This window comes from Mustelus asterias, chromosome 24, assembly GCF_964213995.1.
Source record: "Mustelus asterias chromosome 24, sMusAst1.hap1.1, whole genome shotgun sequence".
In the NCBI taxonomy this organism is placed as follows: Eukaryota; Metazoa; Chordata; class Chondrichthyes; order Carcharhiniformes; family Triakidae; genus Mustelus; species Mustelus asterias.
The window spans coordinates 21,606,444-21,625,075 of NC_135824.1; the positions used below are offsets into that span (position 1 = coordinate 21,606,444).

General features: G+C 45.2%; 1 protein-coding gene across 2 annotated transcripts; it reads right to left on the minus strand.

Annotated features, from left to right (window-relative positions):
* Window positions 1–964: 964 nt before the first annotated feature.
* Window positions 965–10,614, minus strand: ccnb2 (cyclin B2). Of its 2 annotated transcripts, XM_078241020.1 has the most exons (9): window positions 10,149–10,614; window positions 6,970–7,086; window positions 6,682–6,888; window positions 6,363–6,551; window positions 5,444–5,602; window positions 3,561–3,794; window positions 3,233–3,373; window positions 2,458–2,568; window positions 965–2,377 (listed from the first exon to the last, which is right to left on the minus strand). In XM_078241020.1, the coding sequence occupies exons 1-9, from the start codon at window positions 10,170–10,172 to the stop codon at window positions 2,276–2,278; spliced, it is 1,284 nt and encodes a 427-aa protein (XP_078097146.1). In that variant the 5' UTR covers window positions 10,173–10,614; the 3' UTR covers window positions 965–2,275. The 2 variants fall into 2 exon arrangements, with proteins under 2 accessions (XP_078097146.1, XP_078097147.1); XM_078241021.1 differs by lacking the exon at window positions 5,444–5,602 and having other exon boundaries at window positions 10,149–10,320.
* Window positions 10,615–18,632: the final 8,018 nt, after the last annotated feature.

An 18,632-nucleotide genomic window follows, 5' to 3' on the forward strand; every position in this document is an offset into this window, starting at 1 on the left:
TTCCAACTATCCCACTAATTTTTTCTCTACAATGCAACTCATCATTCACTCATGTCCTAGCTCTTCAACCAGTTTGTGGTGATCTCCAGGATTTATCCAACACCCACTTCCTCCCCATCCCCTTGATTCCCCAAATCAAAATCCAGGTCATAGAAATCATAGAAACCCTACAGTGCAGAAAGAGGCCATTCGGCCCATCGAGTCTGCACCGACCACAATGCCACCCAGGCCCTACCCCCATATCCACCCTCTAATCCCTCAAACCTACACATCTCAGTACACTAAGGGACAATTTTTTTAGCATGGCCAATCAACCTAACCCACACATCTTTGAACAGTGGGAGGAAACCTGAGCACCCGGAGGAAACCCACGCAGACACGAGGAGAACGTGCAAACTCCACACAGACATTGACCCAAGCTGGGAATCGAACCCAGGTCCCTGGAGCTGTGAAGCAGCAGTGCTAACCACTGTGCTACCGTGCCGCCCATACTTCGTCTAAGTCCAGACTTAGTTTGATGCCATTGCTTAAAGGATAAAAGGTGGAGGATCTTCCCCTTCTTAAATTAGTGGGTGGTCCTCAATACTACTTACAGAAAGGTGAATCCAATTGCTCATGTGACTTTTTCCTTTTCTAAAAGGCAGCAGCACCTCAACCTGTTTCTGATCTGCCAGTACCCATGCTGGTCATTGAAAATCATCCTAAAATGCATAACTGGCTGGTCTGGGACAGGAATTACATTTACAGCGGTCAGTGACTAATAGCAATATCCCAGTTGTTCAGAGAAGTGTCACATCATTGGCTTTCTGCTCAGATATTGCAAGAATTTGTTCTTACTGGGATGCAGAGCCTCACATCCATAGCTTAGGAGATACTCACGGAATAATTCCTTTTTAAATTCTGTATGCGACTGCTAATCTTGTATTTGACTTTCAAATTACTACTTCGGTCACCATGTATATTTGCAAATAATTTTATTTACACTTCATTGTTGAGGAAACTGGATTGAAATTACTGTAAAAATATCTGTGGAGCAGCCAAGTGTCAGCTGCTTTGATACAATGTTAGTGCAACATCCTCAGATCAGTTTAAAAAGTCACCTCCAGTAAAACCACATTGCATTCAAGTTTAAACATCACAGCTTTAGGACCTGATGGAAGTTTACAAAAACATTAAGCAGTGATTGTCAGTGGTGTGGGAGCATTAGAAAAGCAATATGGAATTAATAACTAGGGTTTTTTAAAAAAAATCTCATGGCTTATTATGTTGGCAAGGCAGTGAAACATTAATAAATCCAGGATTATGCAGAGATAGTTATATAAATTATTCATTTGCTAGGGCTTGACTGCAATACACCAGAGCTTCTTCCCCTCAAAAACCACCCTTTGGTACATACCCCGTCAAGCAACTGTACACATTGTATTCTACTTGGAAATGGCACTCTGGCCTTGCTCGACGCCAGATCCACATCCTGCTGGAGTCAAATAACCAAGTACCCAGTATCAAGAATTTAAATTAAATCTTCCGTGCCTTGGATTATTGCAGCACAACTTAAATTAAATCTTACCTACACTCCTGAACACAAGGATATTTCAAGGTAAGTATTGTACTCGTTTAGAGGACTGACTGGCTAATTACACCCAGTAAATGTTTGGGTCCATGAGAGCTCAGTTACTTGATGCCTAAACTAACAGTCTTAACCAACGTCAAGTAATTGACATTTGAGGGAGTTTGATAAAGCTTTAGCTCTAACCTCAGTCTAACATGCAGGTAGAGAAAGAAACAGGAAGACAGAAAATAAGTGGAACTTTCCTCAAGTATTGTAAAATAGGAAAAGCAACTTTCTGCATTACGGGAACATCACTAATAGGATCAGTGGATTTAAATTAAAAGGAAAAAAATTTGCATTGCAACAAGTTTTAGATCAGACAGAAAAGAGACTAAAATATACATGAAAATCTAAAAGAAAATGCACCTGGCTGGTTGGGTCTCCATTGCCCCAAACCCTTGGGTCAATGTCATAGACAGGACCAGCCTGGACTAAAGTCCCTCCAAGAGTGTGTGTTACGGGAGCTGCAATTTAAGATTAAGCAGGCTGGAGTGGCAGTTTAAAAACAAACTGGGACAGAAAAGTTTAAGGTTAAAATCCAATTGCATACAATTTGGTACTGAACACGCAACAACTTTTCAAAGGCTGGACCTGTGTAATAGCAGCAATTTTCCCCATTTAAAAATCTGCAAAAGTGCAAAAATGTCCACGTCGCTCTTTGCAAAGTTACAACAAGGAAGAGGCCAGTTGTTGGATAAGTGCCGACTTCAGTTGAGGGATGGTGCTGATTTTCAGTAGTTTAGGACTTGAGTATTTGTTCTTTACAGCCTAAGAAAGAATGACATGCCATTAAAAACTGTTGCAACATGATGCTGTCAAGACAAATCTCAACACCAGGTATTACTTACAACATGCTTTGTAAGGCCTTTATTCATTTTCACCACATTCTTTGCCATGTGCTTCATAGTCAAATGCAAGGCTTCCTCAGTGTACCCAGTATAGTATTGTTGAATTACTGTCTGAGACACAAAAAAAGACAAGATTTTATATGTCAAGATAGAATGAAGAACCATCCACTTTCCCTTTCCAAGGCCAAGTGATTTATGGAAGCCAGGGGATTGCAGTTGGGGGAGAAGGGAAATTGTAGCGCTACTGTATCTGACTAGATCAGCAGAAAATAAAGATCAAGACATTTGTATCATTTAATTTTATTCAAATTCCATACTTCAATTCCCTCACTGGTCAGTCTTGAAGTCAAATGCAGCCAATATGCACAGTGGCACTGCTGTCTCACACCGCCAGGGACCCAGGTTCGATTCCCAGCTTGGGTCAATGTGCAGAGTTTGCATGTTCTCCCCATGTCTGCGTGGGTTTCCTCCGGGTGCTCCAATTCTCTTCCCCCTCCCCCCCCCAACACAGTCCAAAGGTGTGTGGGTTAGGTGGATTGGCCATGTTAAAATTGCCCCTTAGTGTCAGGCAGACTAGCTGGGATTGTGACCAGTGCAGGCTCGATGGGCCAAATGGCCTCCTTCTGCACTGTAGGATTCTATGTTGTGCAGTACTTGTGGGAAATTTACTAACTGAATATTTTTGCTACATTTAGTTCAACTCTACACTGTTTGCATGTATTTCTTGCAAATACTGTAGGAGATCAGGACTCAAGATTAAGCAGTTTTTACTTACCCATTTACATTGACCCAAGACTCTGAAAGACAGGCAAAGTGCAGCGGCAGCAATTTCAGAAGGGTGGATATGCACCATGCTGTAGTCTATAACTGTTAGCTCCATGAGATACTTGGCAAGAGTATATTTCTCAGCATCAACCTGTTGTTTATTTTTTAAAAATCAGTTAAATTAGTGGCGTCTTCCATCTCTCAAACTTTCAAATATAAAATGCAAAATTACAGACGCAGGCTAAATGTTCAATTTACTGGAATCTGTAAATTCGGAAAGCTCAGAGTTGCCACAAATGGTTTTCCTAGCAAATTGATTTTACTGATTCCACACTTACATCAGTCTTTGAAGCTCGTCTTAGGAAGTGTAGTGGAAGGGGACGGCCCAGTTTAAAGTCAAGCTCTTTAAGAATAAGTACTTCCATTTGCCGGATCTGGCTCTTGGTGTAAGCATTGTCAGTGATGTAAACAAAATCTCCGATAGCCGGTGGATACATTTCTTCGTACTTGGAAGCGAGCAGCATGGCAGTCACAGCAACTAACTGGAGCTTCTTGCGAGAGACTGGCTGGTTCTGAAATGAGAATTTATTCCCTTGAATGAGAAGCAAATCTGCATGTGGTTGTGGGAAGAGTAGCAAAGGATTAATTTCATAGAATGAATGAAATCACTCCAATATTGTAACATTTTTAATTCCACAACAAGCAGCAATTGCAGCATGTTGGTCAACTCAGAATTCCCTTCAGCAATACGGAGAAGGATGAAGAGGATAAACTCCCGCTCTCTTTCCCCCATCCCTGAATTAAGGCATTTAATTTTCCAATTGGGCAGAATTCTGCTAATACCCTTCAGTACATCACCTAGTGAGGATTACCCATTCTGGATCTTAGACCCATCACCACAAGGTTATATATACACACACACACAGGGTCACACAAGGGGATACCCTTGCCTGGATAGGAGAGAAACCTTGGGCCCATTTCCCATTAGCTGATCAAATTGCAGTATTATTTTGGATTTTTGAGAAAAATGCTAATAGTAAAAAAAAATTTAGAGATGGTTACACAAACCTACACAGAAATAAACCCAGATAGCGACAGACTGGAGTTGGAGGTTTGAATACCAAAGCTGTGCAGAGTGGACAACCCATTACAAAAAAGCCTTGAGATTGCATTCTTGATATTGTTCTGCAAATTAAAATTGCATCAAGTGATAATTTTTTCATTCTTCAACACAATTGGCCTATGAATGCTAATCCGTTTTATTCCAAACATCAAGTCAGTCCACCCCCTGCAATGGAAGGGATATTGTGACAGCCGAACTCAAATGCCCAGGTCTGGTTTCTGTACAAGTAGATCATCTGAACAAGACATTGGAGTCAACTTCCATACAAAAGCAAGCACTTAATCATAGAAGTCATCATAGAAATCATAGAAACCCTACAGTACAGAAAGAGGCCATTCGGCCCATCGAGTCTGCACCGACCACAATCCCACCCAGGCCCTACCCCCATATATTTACCCACTAATCCCTCTAACCTACACATCTCAGGACACTACAGGCAATTTTTTTTTTTTAAGCATGGCCAATCAACCTAACCCGCACATCTTTGGACTGTGGGAGGAAACCGGAGCACCCGGAGGAAACCCACGCAGACACGAGGAGAATGTGCAAACTCCACACAGACAGTGACCCGAGCTGGGAATCGAACCCGGGTCCCCTAGAGCTGTGAAGCAGCAGTGCTAACCACTGTGCTACTGTGCCGCCCTGTGCAGAAGATACAATAGCAAGGAAAGGTGCAGAAAGACACCCTTTTCAGCGCACCTGACCACCAATCACCCTAGATTCTGTCATTAGGAAACTGGTTTGAACTGGGGTCGACACCATTTCTTCACATCAGGAAAAAAAAAGAACCAAAGCTTCCAGGGAGAAAGTACAAAAAGCCTAGTGAGTGAGTTGGGTGGATTGGCCATGTGGACACTTGCAAATGCAGTTTAAGTTACAGATCCCAAAGATAGTCCTGTGTTTCTGGTTATACAGCAGAAAGAGGGCACAGTATCCGGAGTGTCCCACCTACAAACATCACCTCCCAAATTTGTGGCAGAGTCTAGGGATCCAGGATTGGACTATTCAGCCACTGCAGAACCCACCTCCCAGAGAGAGAGCAAGACATCCTCAACGCTGAAGGACTGCCAAAGTGCTAGAGTAGTTAAAGGCACTCACTTGCAAAAACCGATCCATTATAGCCAGGGTCATGTAGAGAGTTTCTTGCAGCAGGTGGAATTTTGAATGAACTTGAATCAGCCAGTCAACCAGGATTGCACGCATTCGCTCATTTATTTCTTGCCCTTCAAGGTAATGAGGCCTGATTGCTTGCTCCATCTGGATGTGGAATAAAATGGTCAAACATCATGACTGACTTTTAAGTGCTTGAAATAGTGAATCATAGAATCCCTATAGTGTAGGAGGCAGCCATTTGGCCCCATCAAGTCTGCACCAACCCTCTGAAGAGCATCCCACCCTGCATGGCCAATGCACCAACTACACAAGGGAGCAATTCAATTTGGCCAATCCACCCAACCCACACACTAGGGGCAATTCAGCAGGGCCAATCCACCCAACTTGTACATCTTTGAAGGTGGCAAGCTTTAATTTAAATGGGTTCATTTCTCAACGCGAGAAACCACCTTCCCCTCCTTTACCAGAGGACTAGGCAAAGGGAAGCTAAATGTTTCGCAGTTCGTGCTGAAAAGGAGGGGACATCCACTTTCTCTATTCACACTTGGTTCAGGGTTCCACATGAAAGCTTCTTCAAATAAACTGTGGCAATTTTATTCTGCTAAATTAATTACTCAAAGCTGACCTTTCTAGCAAGGGTTGGAGTTTAAATAGCTGTCTGAACTGCGACAAAAAAATCCCATTAGAAAAGTTTTCGTAAAGAATCAATTGCAATTCAATGCATGTTGGAATCTAAAACTAACTGGTTCACTGTCTGAAGGAAACCATTTCCAGAGTTACAAATTGAAATGGCAGCGAGGACAATTTGCAAATCCAAAATTTCAAATTTAGGACTAATTAAGTATTAGAAATTGAATATCTATCAAGTTCAGGGAACAAGCTTCAGCTGCCGGAGTGTACACACCTCCAATTGCCGCAAGTATTTGTAGATGTCTTTTATATACTGACTACACATCTGAGGATTGTCAGCATCCTGAGCATCGAGGTCTTCCACCTCCAGCAAGGCTTCCGAAAAAGCGTGACACAAGTCTTCCTCTTTCGTAGAGACATCCTCGGTCATCGAGACATCCATAGGTGTTGGAGAGAGGGGGGCCTTTTAAGTAGAACAGAGCAATGAAAAACATTTGCTTTTCTCTTTCTTATAAAGTGGAAAATAAAAATTGTATTCAGGAGCATAGGAATTAGGAGCGGGAATCAGCTATTCAGCCATCTGTAATACAGACCTGTGGGATGGGCTCTTGAACGACTGGCTTAGTCTCTGGAACAGTTCGTTTCATCCCTTGAGCCACTAGCTTCACCTCTCGAGCTACCGGCCTCAGCTGGTGAGCCACTGGTTTTGTGACTTGTTGCGGCAAAATGCGACCTTTTGGTTTGGTTGCCACTGGTTTCGATACCACTGGTATAGGCGCCACATTGGCCATTTGTTTCTTCTGCAGAGACAATAGCAGTTTATTTATTGCCTCGTCAGATAAATTAGTCAGTAAAATGTTCAGTTGAAAGACCGTCTTTACCTGTTCTGCTCGGGTCATCATGCGATTGGCCAAGTCTCCAAAGGCAGGTCTTCGGGTGGCAGCTGTCACCTTGGTCAAGGGCTTGACTGGCTCCATATTTTCCATATTTCGAAGAGTCTTCGAAGATAAAAAGTATACGCTACTTAATGACTAGGCATGAACTAATACAGATTCCCAACTTTGGATACTCTCTCCCAAATTGAAGAATTGGCTCAGGACATTACCATACTTTCGCCACATCTGTCACTCCCCCAAATCTGCCTCAGCTACACTCAACCCTCTCCCTACTGTTTCCCCACGCCACTTGGTTAAGGGTGAAACTAAGCAAGGACAACCCCACTAATGCAAGGTGCCATGGTCGACCAGAAAGGTTGCAGAATTCAGGGGAGGGATAAGGACATTGTCTTACTGTGGTGCATGTTTCAAGTTGATTAGGGCCAATTTGGGCAGAAATCGGATTGGAAGAATTCAAACAGCTGGATGCTAAAAGAGCAATGAGGTAACAAGGACAGGGCACCATGGTGTCTTTCAGTAGCAAGGGGAGAGATTTGTGCTCTCCTTCTGATCCTTGAGCAGTGCAAGGATTTGGTCCAAAAGTATTTCACATGTTGCAGCCAGATACAAGCTGGTCCAAAATCATCCAGAATGAAGATGGAATAGGATTGGGAGAAAGATCAGCCAAGATCTGAATGAATGGCAGAGCAGGCTCAAAAAGCTGAATTTGCCAACTTCTGCTCCTAATTCCTAAAGAGTAGGATTCTTGCTGAGGACTCGAGGAAATCAAAGGTGAGGGTGTGGTTGACATGACTGTGGTTTGTGATAAATGGAGGAGTGAAAAGCTGGTCTGCTCAGAAGTTTTGTTTTACAGCATTTACTAATGCTTCAACGTGTCATTGTTTCCAAAACATTATAGGCAGTAGGTCTTCTGCAAGAGTGGCACAGCTAGACTTTGCATTGGAACTTTGCACCCTTTATTTCCCAAGATAAAAGGACACGTTACAGGAGAATTGTGAATGGACAATAATCAACATGTACGAGATGCATTCTGCATATTTACTGGGAGTTTGAGTGTTTTTGCTCCTTTGTTTCTAATGAATGGACCAAACGCGCTCAGTATGCAGCAAGATAATAGTTACCTGAGGGTAAGCTTTTTTCACTCTGAGGGTTGAACGAGCTGCTAGTGGTAGTAGTAGAGACGGGTAGAATTTTGTTTTAAAAAGCATTAGACAGTTACATGGTTAAGATGGGTATAGAGGGATATGGGCCAAATGTGGGCAATTGAGACTAGCTTAGTGGTAAAAACTGGGCGGCATGGACAAGTTGGGCAAAAGGGCCTGTTTCCATGCTGTAAACCTCTATGACTCTATGAAGTTCATCAGATATAGGAACAGAATTAGGCCATTTGGCCCATTGAATGGTGGAGCAGACTCAATCATGGCTGATACGCTCATCCCCATAACCCTCCAACCCATTACCAATTAAAAATCTGTCTAGCTCCTCAAATTTACTCACTGTCCTAGCATCCACCGCACTTTGGGGTAGCAAATGCCACAGATTCACAACCCTTTGGGAGTAGTTTCTCCTCCAACTGTTTTAAGTTTGCTACCCCTTATCTTCAGACTATGACCTCTCGTACTAGAATGCCCCACCAATGGAAATCATAGAATGAAATCATAGAAACTCTACAGTGCAGAAGGAGGCCATTCGGCCCATCAAGTCTGCACCGACCACAATCCCACCCAGGCCCTACCCCCACATATTTACCTGCTAATCCCTCTAACCTACGCATCTCAGGACTCTAAGGGGCAATTTTTAACCTGGCCAATCAACCTAACCCACACATCTTTGGACTGTGGGAGGAAACCGGAGCACCCGGAGGAAACCCACACAGACACGAGGAGAATGTGCAAACTCCACACAGACAGTGACCCGAGCTGGGAATCGAACCCAGGACCCTGGAGCTGTGAAGCAGCAGTGCTAACCAATGTGCCACCGTGCCGCCCCGCATCCACTCCACGTCTACTTTATCCATACCCTTTATCTCATATACCTCAATTTGATCTTCCCTCATTCTAAATTCCAGAGACTTCAGAGTTACGGGTGGGGTGGTGGTGGTGCAGGAAGTCCAACAGGATAGAGAGTGTCCTCTTCCCCCAGTGATAGATACAGAGGGAAATGGAGTTAAGACAAAAGGGGGGGAGCCACAGTCGATAGGAGACGACAAGTTGTGTCATTTGATAAGCTATAAACCCCGATTAGCCAGAGGCAACAGTGAGCCTAGGTTTCAGACAAAGCAATCAAATCATTCCCAATATAAACTGTGGACACCAATGTTCAACACCCAATTTAGTTTCAATTTCTGAAATACTTCTGGACATTTTCCTACAGAGATGTTATGCGTGTACAGGACAAAAACAAACGCCATTCGGCCCAGCCAGTATGTGCTACATGTTCCAGTTCAATTAAAGACAACGCTAAACATTATCAACTCACACTGAACTGAAAAAAGACTTGGCCAGGGAAATAGCCAGGAAACTGGGACAAAGTGTAGCCCACACAGGGAGACGCAAAAACACCAAATCTACAAGGAGCGACTGAACCGCTCGGCGCTGGGATTTCTAATCTGATGAAATGTGTAAGATACTGAAGTCCCGGAAACGAGTTAATTAATATTCAACAGGAGCTAGAAACAGATCTTAACTGGCCCATAAATTCCCCCTGCCCCCGGCTGGACATTTCACAGATATTACACTATTTCCCACTACGGGGGGGTGGGGAGAGAGAGAAAAAAAAGTTAATTAACAGTTTGGAAAGGGGACAATATTTTCCATTACAGGGGAAAGAAAAAAAAAGTTCATTACAGGGGGAAGAGGAAAAAAAAAGTTGAACAGTTTGGAAAGTGGATTTCCCATTACAGGAGAGCGAGAGAAAAAAAAGTTTATTACAGGGGGAGAGGGGAGAGAGAGAGAGGAGTTTATCATTCACAGTTTGGAGAGGGGACAATATTCTCAATTACAGGGGGGGGGAGAGAGAAAGTTTATTACAGGGGAGAGGAAAGAGAGAGAGAAGTTCATGGCGAGTTTGGGGGGGGGGGGAAAGAATGGGGGAAAGAGTGGGGGAACCATGTGTCCATCTCTCTCCCTGCCCGCGACAGTAAAACTGAACCGAGTGAAACTTACAACATTGCGGCGGCTGAGAGCCATTGCGGAGGATGGGGACACAGGAGACTGGGGAGCCCGGCTCTCACACACTGAGGGAGGGAGCTGGGGCCGGCAGGTTGTCCCGGAGCTGGGCTGGACTGGGAGCGGAGCTGCTGGATCTCTCTCTCTCTCTGGTGCACTGGGCTGGGAGTCTCGGTGCTGGTGCGCTGAGCTGAGCTGGGAGCGGAGCCGCGGTCTCTGTATCTCTCTCTCTGGTGCACTGGGCTGTGTCTCTCTCTGGGTCTCTGTCTCCGGTGCACTGGGCTCGGTGTCTCTCTGGGTCTCCGGTGCGCTGGGCTCTGTGTCTCTCTGGGTCTCCGGTGCGCTGGGCTCTGTGTCTCTCTGGGTCTCCGGTGCGCTGGGCTCTGTGTCTCTCTGGGTCTCCGGTGCGCTGGGCTCTGTGTCTCTCTGGGTCTCCGGTGCGCTGGGCTCGGAGTCTCGGTCTGTCTCTGGGTCGCTCTCGGTCTCCGCGAATCTTTCAAATGTTCTCTCTCACCCTCTCATTGGCCAGGCTCTGAGGGGATGCCCTCTCCCCATTGGCCACTGGCCCGCACTCTGGAATGCGTTTCCATAGAGACGCCTCATTCGGAATCAGAACTTTAAATTCCATCACCCACAAAACTCACAGAAACTTATTCAACTCACCAGAGTCACAGAGAAACACACCAGAGTCAGAGAGACATACCAGAGTTGCACAGAGACACACAGAGGCACATGCCAGAGTCAGAGAAACTCACCAGAGTCACACAGAAACACACCAGAATCACACAGAAACATACCAGAATCATACAGAAACATACCAGAATCACAGAAAGATACCAGAATCATACAGAAACATACCAGAATCACACAGAAACTCACCAGAATCATACAGAAACATACCAGAATCACAGAAAGATACCAGAATCATACAGAAACATATCAGAATCACAGAAACATACCAGAATCACACAGAAACTCACCAGAATCATACAGAAACATACCAGAATCATACAGAAACATACCAGAATCACACAGAAACATACCAGAGTCACACAGAAACTCACCAGAATCATACAGAAACATACCAGAATCACAGAAAGATACCAGAATCATACAGAAACATATCAGAATCACACAGAAAGATACCATAATCACACAGAAACATACCAGAATCACACAGAAACATACCAGAATCACACAGAAACTCACCAGAATCACACAGAAACACACCAGAGTCACACAGAAACACCTCCAAGCTAACACTATTGTTAAGAAAGCCCACCAACACTCGACTTTCTCAGGAGGCCAAGGAAATTTGGCATGTCCTGACCAATTTTTACAGATGCACCATAGAAAGCATTCCCCCTGATATTCTCCCTGTGGGAGAGACTAGAACTGGGGAAAGCAGTTTAAAAATAAGGGCCGAAATTTTCCAGCCCTTCCTGCCGGTGGATTCTTGGAATCTTCCAGCCCCACTGATGGCAACTCTCTCTCCCCCCGCCCCCCCCCCCCCCCCCCCCCATGCACAGCAGGTTTCCCAGCAGCAGAAGGTGCAAATCACAGAAAAAGCCATTGCCACTGTCAGGACTGGACATCTCGCTACCTGTCAATACTGGGACACCTCCACAAAATACACCCTGGGGGTGAGGGACACCTCCACAAAATACACCCTGGGGGTGAGGGGTTCAAAATCCCAACAAAGGAGTCTCCCGTTTAAGACAGAGATAAGGAGAATATTTCTTCCTCACAGAGGGTCGTGAGTGCATGGAATTCTCTTCCCCAGAGAGCAGTGGAGTGGGGGCATTGAATACCTTTGGGGCAAATAAGATTCATGACTAACAAGGGAGTTAAAGGTTATTAGAGGTAGGCAAGACTGTGGAGTTGGCGCAGTGATCAGATCAGCCCTGATCTTGTTGAATGGCAGAGCAAACTTGAGGGGCTGAATGGCCTACTGCTGTTCCTAATTTGGATGTTCATACGTGTGGATTTCAGAGTCACTCCCGCCACCACTGACCCATAATATCCCTATGAAGGAGAGAAGCTGCATTTGTGTAGTCCCTATTATAACTTTAGGACATCTCATAGAATCTCTACAGTGCAGATGGAGGCCATTCGGCCCATTGAGTCTGCACCGACAACAATCCCACCTAGGCCCTATCCCCATAACCCCACATATTTACCCCACTAATCCCCCTAACCTACGCATCCCGGGACACCAAGGGGCAATTTAACATGGCCAATACACCTAACCCGCGCATCTTTGGAGTGTGGGAGGAAACCCGAGCACCCGGAGGAAACCTACGCAGACACTGGGAGAACGTGCAAACTTCACACAGACAGTGACCCAAGCCGGGAATCGAACCAGGTCCTTGGAGCTAGCTGGGAGGCAGCAGTGCTAACCACTCTGCCACCATGCCTCCCTAAGTGTTTTAAAACCAACGATGTTGTTTTGAAGTCAAGTCACTGTTGTATCATAGGAAATGCAGCAGCTAATTTGTGCACAGCAAGCTCCCGTAAACAGTAATGGCCAGTTCATTTGCTTTTTTTTATGATGTTGATTGAGGGATAAATGTTGACCAGAACACATTGAATAACTCCCTTGTTCGAAACAGTGCCATGAGATTGTTTACACCCACCTCAGAGAGCAGACAAGGCCTGCCTTTAACATCTCTTCTGAAAGACGGCACCTCAAACAATGCAGAACTCCCTCAGTACCGCACTGGAGTAGGAGCCCTGATTTTTGCGTTCAGGTTCTGGAGTGGGAATTGAATTCACAGCCTTGTGAGTCTGCCAGCCAGGTCACAGGTTGCAAACGTACCAGGGTGGATTTTCACTTTACAAAAGCAACATGGCTGGAAATCTGAAACAAAAATGGAACTAGCTGAAAACACTCAGCAGACCAGGCAGCAGGAAGATAACCAGAGGCAAGGGCCCAGATCCAGTGTTCTGATGAGGGTCACCAACCTCAGGCGCTACCTCTGTTTCTCTCTTTGATGAGTGCATGGTGGCACAGTGGTTCGCATTGCTGCCTCACAGCGCCTGGAATCGGGTTTGATTCCGGCCTCAGGTCATTGTCTGTGTGGAGTTAGCACATTCTTCCCGTGTCTGCATGGGTTTCCTCCGGGTGCTCCGGTTTCCTCCCACAGTCTGAAAGACGCGCTGGTTAGGTGCATTGGCTATGCTAAATTCTCCCTCAGTGTACCCGAACAGGCGCCGGAGTGTGGCGACTAGGGGATTTTCACAGTGACTTCACTGCAGTGTTAATGTGAGCCTACTTGTGACATAAATAAATAAACTTTAAACTTATTGGTTGCAGTCTGGAATATATGTGCTACCAGAGTCACTCATAATCCTTTAGCTGCCTTTATCATGGGATCATAGAATCTTACAGTGCAGAAGGACGCCATTCAGCCCATCAAGTCTGCACTGACAACAAACCCACCTAGGCCCTATCCCATAACCCCATGCATTTAACCTAGCCCCTGACACTAAGGGTCAATTTAGCTTGGCCATGCATAGCATGCACCTAGCCTGCACATCTTTGGACTATGGGAGGAAACTGTACGCAGACACGGGGAGAATGTGCAAACTCCCCACAGACAGTCACCCAAGTCACCTGGGATTCGAACCCGGGACCCTGGCGTTGTGAGTCAGCAGTGCTGACCAATGTGCCACCGTGCCGCCTCTTTATTGATTCAACCACCCACTCTAATTTGCTTTCATCTGTGATTTGGATCAGGTTACATTGGGTTTTGATTTCATGCGATTGAACTGAGGTCCTGTCTGCCTTTTTCAATTCTCTATCCAAAGAAGCACAACATGTTCTCCCATTGCCATGTATAACAAAGCTTCCTTAACCATTCTAACCGAAATACACAGCGACCATTTATCTGATGGTCGTAGTCAGATATTATATGAACAATTCTCGCTGCACTCAGAAGCAATGCACTGTGTAAAGTGCTTTGAGATGTTTTGATAAGAAAGGCACAGAAACATACAATTATTATAAGCCTGTCATTCCTTTCGAAAGACTGACATGCCATGACAAAGATTGCTTAATCTGTATCATTTCACAGACCTTTACTTCAATGTGAGAGGAAAAAGAGACAGAGAAAGTGTTGTGCTTGAGAGAAACAGGAGAGACAGCTATCAAGTCATATCAGTCTGATCAGCTGTTACATTATGTGTCAAAAGACAAGTAAAAATGATTTTTTATCCTTTCATATATTTAATAAGATAAATATTGGTTCCCCTGATTATGTGTCTTAAGGCTTATTCGTGCACTCAGCTTTGCAATAGCCTCTTTCTATTACAGAACAGTTGAGGGAAGTGGTTCCACTGGCTCTGAGTTCAGGAACTGTAGACACAATCCTTTGTCTGTTGCAGGGTAGCTTTTCATCAGCTGGCTTTGGTTCAACACCGGCTGGAATTTTACCGGCACGCCCATCCCGATTCTGGGGGCAGGCAAGGCTCGGAGAACAGCAATCTCCGTTGGCCTCGGGCGTGATTGTACGAACCTCGGGCGAACGTGCCAATAAAATTCTGCCCACTGTGCGTGGTCAAAAGCTACAGCCTGACAAGTCTCCAGGTCCAGATGGGGTTTTAAAAGAGGTGGCTAATGAGATAATAGATGTGCCGGTCGGTGTTAATGTCCCAAAATTCTTGAGAATAGAAAGTAGTAAATATTACCCTCTGTTCAAGAAGGGAAGAAGGCAGGAAACAGGAAACTATGGGCTAGTTAGCTTGATGTTTGTCATGGGGAAGGTGTTAGAATTGATCGTTAAAGAGTTATAGCTGAGAACTTAGAGAAACGAAGGGGAACCTGTAGATGTACTGTTCTTGGATTTCCAGAAGGCATTTGAGAAGTTACCACATCAAAGGGTATTGCGGGAAATAAAAGCTCATGGTATAGGGGGTAACACATTAGCCTGGATTGAAGATTGGCTGGCTGACAGAAAACAGAGAGTAGGCATAAATGGGCCTTTGTCTAATTAGCACAATGTGACAAGTGGAGTCCACACAGTAAGAAGTTTAACAACACCAGGTTAAAGTCTAACAGGTTTATTTGGTAGCAAATGCCACTAGCTTTCGGAGCGCTGCCCCTTTGTCAGGTGGAGTGGAGAAATGCTCCGAAAGCTAGTAGCATTTGCTACCAAATAAACCTGTTGGACTTTAACCTGGTGTTGTTAAACTTCTTACTGTGTTTACCCCAGTCCAATACTGGCATCTCCACATCATGACAAGTGGAGTCCCGCAGAGGTCTGTGCTGAGACCTCAACAATTTTTTACAATTTACATCAATGACTTAGATGAGGGGAGCGAAGGCAAGATAACTAAATTTGCAGACGACACAAAGATAGGTAGGAAAGTATGTTGTGAAGAAGAGATAAGGAGATCGTAGACGAATATAGGTAGGTTGAGTGAGTGGGCAAAAATCAGGCAGATGGAGTAGATTGTGGAAACATGTGAAGTCGTTCTCTTTGGCAGGAAGAATAAAAAAGCAGAGTATTGCTTAAATGGAGAATGACTGCAGAATTCTGAGGTGCAGAAGGATCTGGGTGTTCCAGGGCATGTGTCAAAAAAGTTAGTATGCAGGTACAACATGTGATCATGAAGGTTAATGCAATACAATACTATCCTTTATTGTGAGATGAATTGAAAAGTAAGGATGTTATGCTTCTTTTATACAGGACAATGTTGAGACCACTGCCGGAATTTTACCACCTCACCCACCCAAGGCTCATAAAATCCCGTCTGAGGCCAACGGAGAATGCTGTTCTGCGAGACTCGCCCGCCCTGATTCTGGGATGGGCAAGGCGGTAAAATGCCAGCACACGTCTCAAATAGTGTGTGCAGATTTGGCCTCCTTATTTAAGGAATGATGTAAATGCATTGGAGGCGGTTCAGAGGAGGTTTACTAGATTGATACCTGGAATGAGCGGGTTGTCTTATGAGAGAAGGTTGGAAAGGCTGGGCTTGTTTTCACTGAAGTTTTGGAAAGTAAGGGATGACTTGATTGAAGTATGTAAGATTCTGAACGGTCTTGACAAGGTGGATGTGGGAAGGATATTTCCTCTTGTAGGAAAGCCCAGAACTAGGGGGCACAGTTTTAAAATCAGGGGTCACCCTTATACAACAGAGATTAGAACATAGAACATAGAACATAGAAAGCCACAGCACAAACAGGCCCTTCGGCCCACAAGTTGCGCCGATCATATCCCTACCTCTAGGCCTATCAATCCCATTAAATCCCATGTACTCATCCAGAAGTCTCTTAAAAGACCCCAACGAGTTTGCCTCCACCACCACCGACGTCAGCCGATTCCACTCACCCACCACCCTCTGAGTGAAAAACTTACCCCTGACATCTCCTCTGTACCTACCCCCCAGCACCTTAAACCTGTGTCCTCTCGTAGCAACCATTTCAGCCCTTGGAAATAGCCTCTGAGAGTCTACCCTATCCAGACCTCTCAACATCTTGTAAACCTCTATCAGGTCACCTCTCATCCTTCGTCTCTCCAGGGAGAAGAGACCAAGCTCCCTCAACCTATCCTCATAAGGCATGCCCCCCAATCCAGGCAACATCCTTGTAAATCTCCTCTGCACCCTTTCAATGGCTTCAACATCTTTCCTGTAATGAGGTGACCAGAACTGCGCGCAGTACTCCAAGTGGGGTCTAACCAGGGTCCTATAAAGCTGCAGCATTATCTCCCGACTCCTAAACTCAATCCCTCGATTAATGAAGGCTAGTACGCCGTACGCCTTCTTGACCGCATCCTCCACCTGCGAGGCCGATTTAAGAGTCCTATGGACCCGGACCCCAAGGTCCTTCTGATCCTCTACACTGCTAAGAATGGTACCCTTCATATTACTCGACTGAAGATTACTGAAGATTACTCCATTGGAATTGGTGGGTCCCTTAACTGTGTCCATTCCATTGCCCTCATCTCTGCTTGCACCTCTTCCCCTTCCTTCTTATGATAGGGTTCTCCCTGTCCTCAACTTCCACACCACCAGCCTCTGTATTCAATGGATCATTATCTGAGATTAGGTGAAATGTTTTCTCTCAGAGGGTTGTGCGACTTTGGAACTCTGCCACAGAAGATTGTGGAGGCGGGGTTATTGGATATCTTTAAGGCGGAAGTAGATGGATTCTGGTTAGGCAAGGGAATCAAAGCTTATCGGGGATAGATGGAAATGTGGAACTTGAGACACAAACAGATCAGTTGCGATCTTATTGAATGGTGGAGCAGGGTTGAGGGGCTGATTGGCTTCCTTCTGCCCCTATGTTCATCTGATAATAAAAGCGAAAGATGGTATCCATCCCTCTATCTCCACTAGGGCAGTCTGAGGACTCTCCAGTACTTCCCTGAATGGAGACCTAAACAATCTCCATTCACCACCCTACTCCAACATAAAGGCAAAACACCGCGGATGCTGAAAACAGAAAATGCTGGAAAATCTCAGCAGGTCTGACAGCATTGGTGGAGAGAGAATAGAGCCAACGTCTTGAGTTAGGTTTCCAGCATTTTCTGTTTTTGTTACCATCCTGCTCCACCTGGTTAAGCCTGTTAACACATCGAACAACCTCTCCTTTAACTTCACTCACTTCCTTCAGATAAAAGCTGTTGCTCTGGGTCTTCGCGTGGCTCTTCACTTTAGCTGTCTTTGTGCAGGACATATGAAATATTCCTTGCTTCAGTTCTACTCAGGCTTCCTCTCTCGGTCTTTTTCCGATACACTGATAGCATGTCAGTGCGGTTTCCTGCTCTGGCCTCAACTGAAAAATTTCACCTGCTTTGCTTCAAATTTCCACCCTTCTCCCCCTTCACATGACCCAACTCTGACTCTTCTCTTCCCTTCCTCAGCTTCCCTGTCTCTATTTCTGGGAATAGGCTGTCAACAAATATTCACCACCAGCCCACTGACTCCCACGGTTAACTTGTCTACACTTCCTCATGCTCTCCTTTCTGTATGGACTCAGTTCCATTCTCCCCGTTTCTCCATCTCTGTCACATCTGGTCTGACGACACAACCTTCCACAGCAGTGCTTCTGATATGTCTTCCTCTTCACTCGACTGAAGATTACTCCATTGGAATTGGTGGGTCCCTTAACTGTGTCCATTCCATTGCCCTCATCTCTGCTTGCACCTCTTCCCCTTCCTTCTTATGATAGGGTTCTCCCTGTCCTCAACTTCCACACCACCAGCCTCTGTATTCAATGGATCATTATCTGTCATTTCCACCACCTCCAGCATAACATCATCACCAAACACATCTCCCATATCAGCATTCTGAAGAGACCATTCACTCTGCAACACACTGGTCCTTTCCTCAACCACCTTAATGACCCCTCCCTTCCACGGTATCTTTCCATGCAAGCACACGAGATACAACACCGGTCTTTTTACCAGCTCTCACCTCTCAAAGCAGAGCCCCAGCGCTCTTTCAAGTGAAACAGTAATTTACATGTTCTTCTTT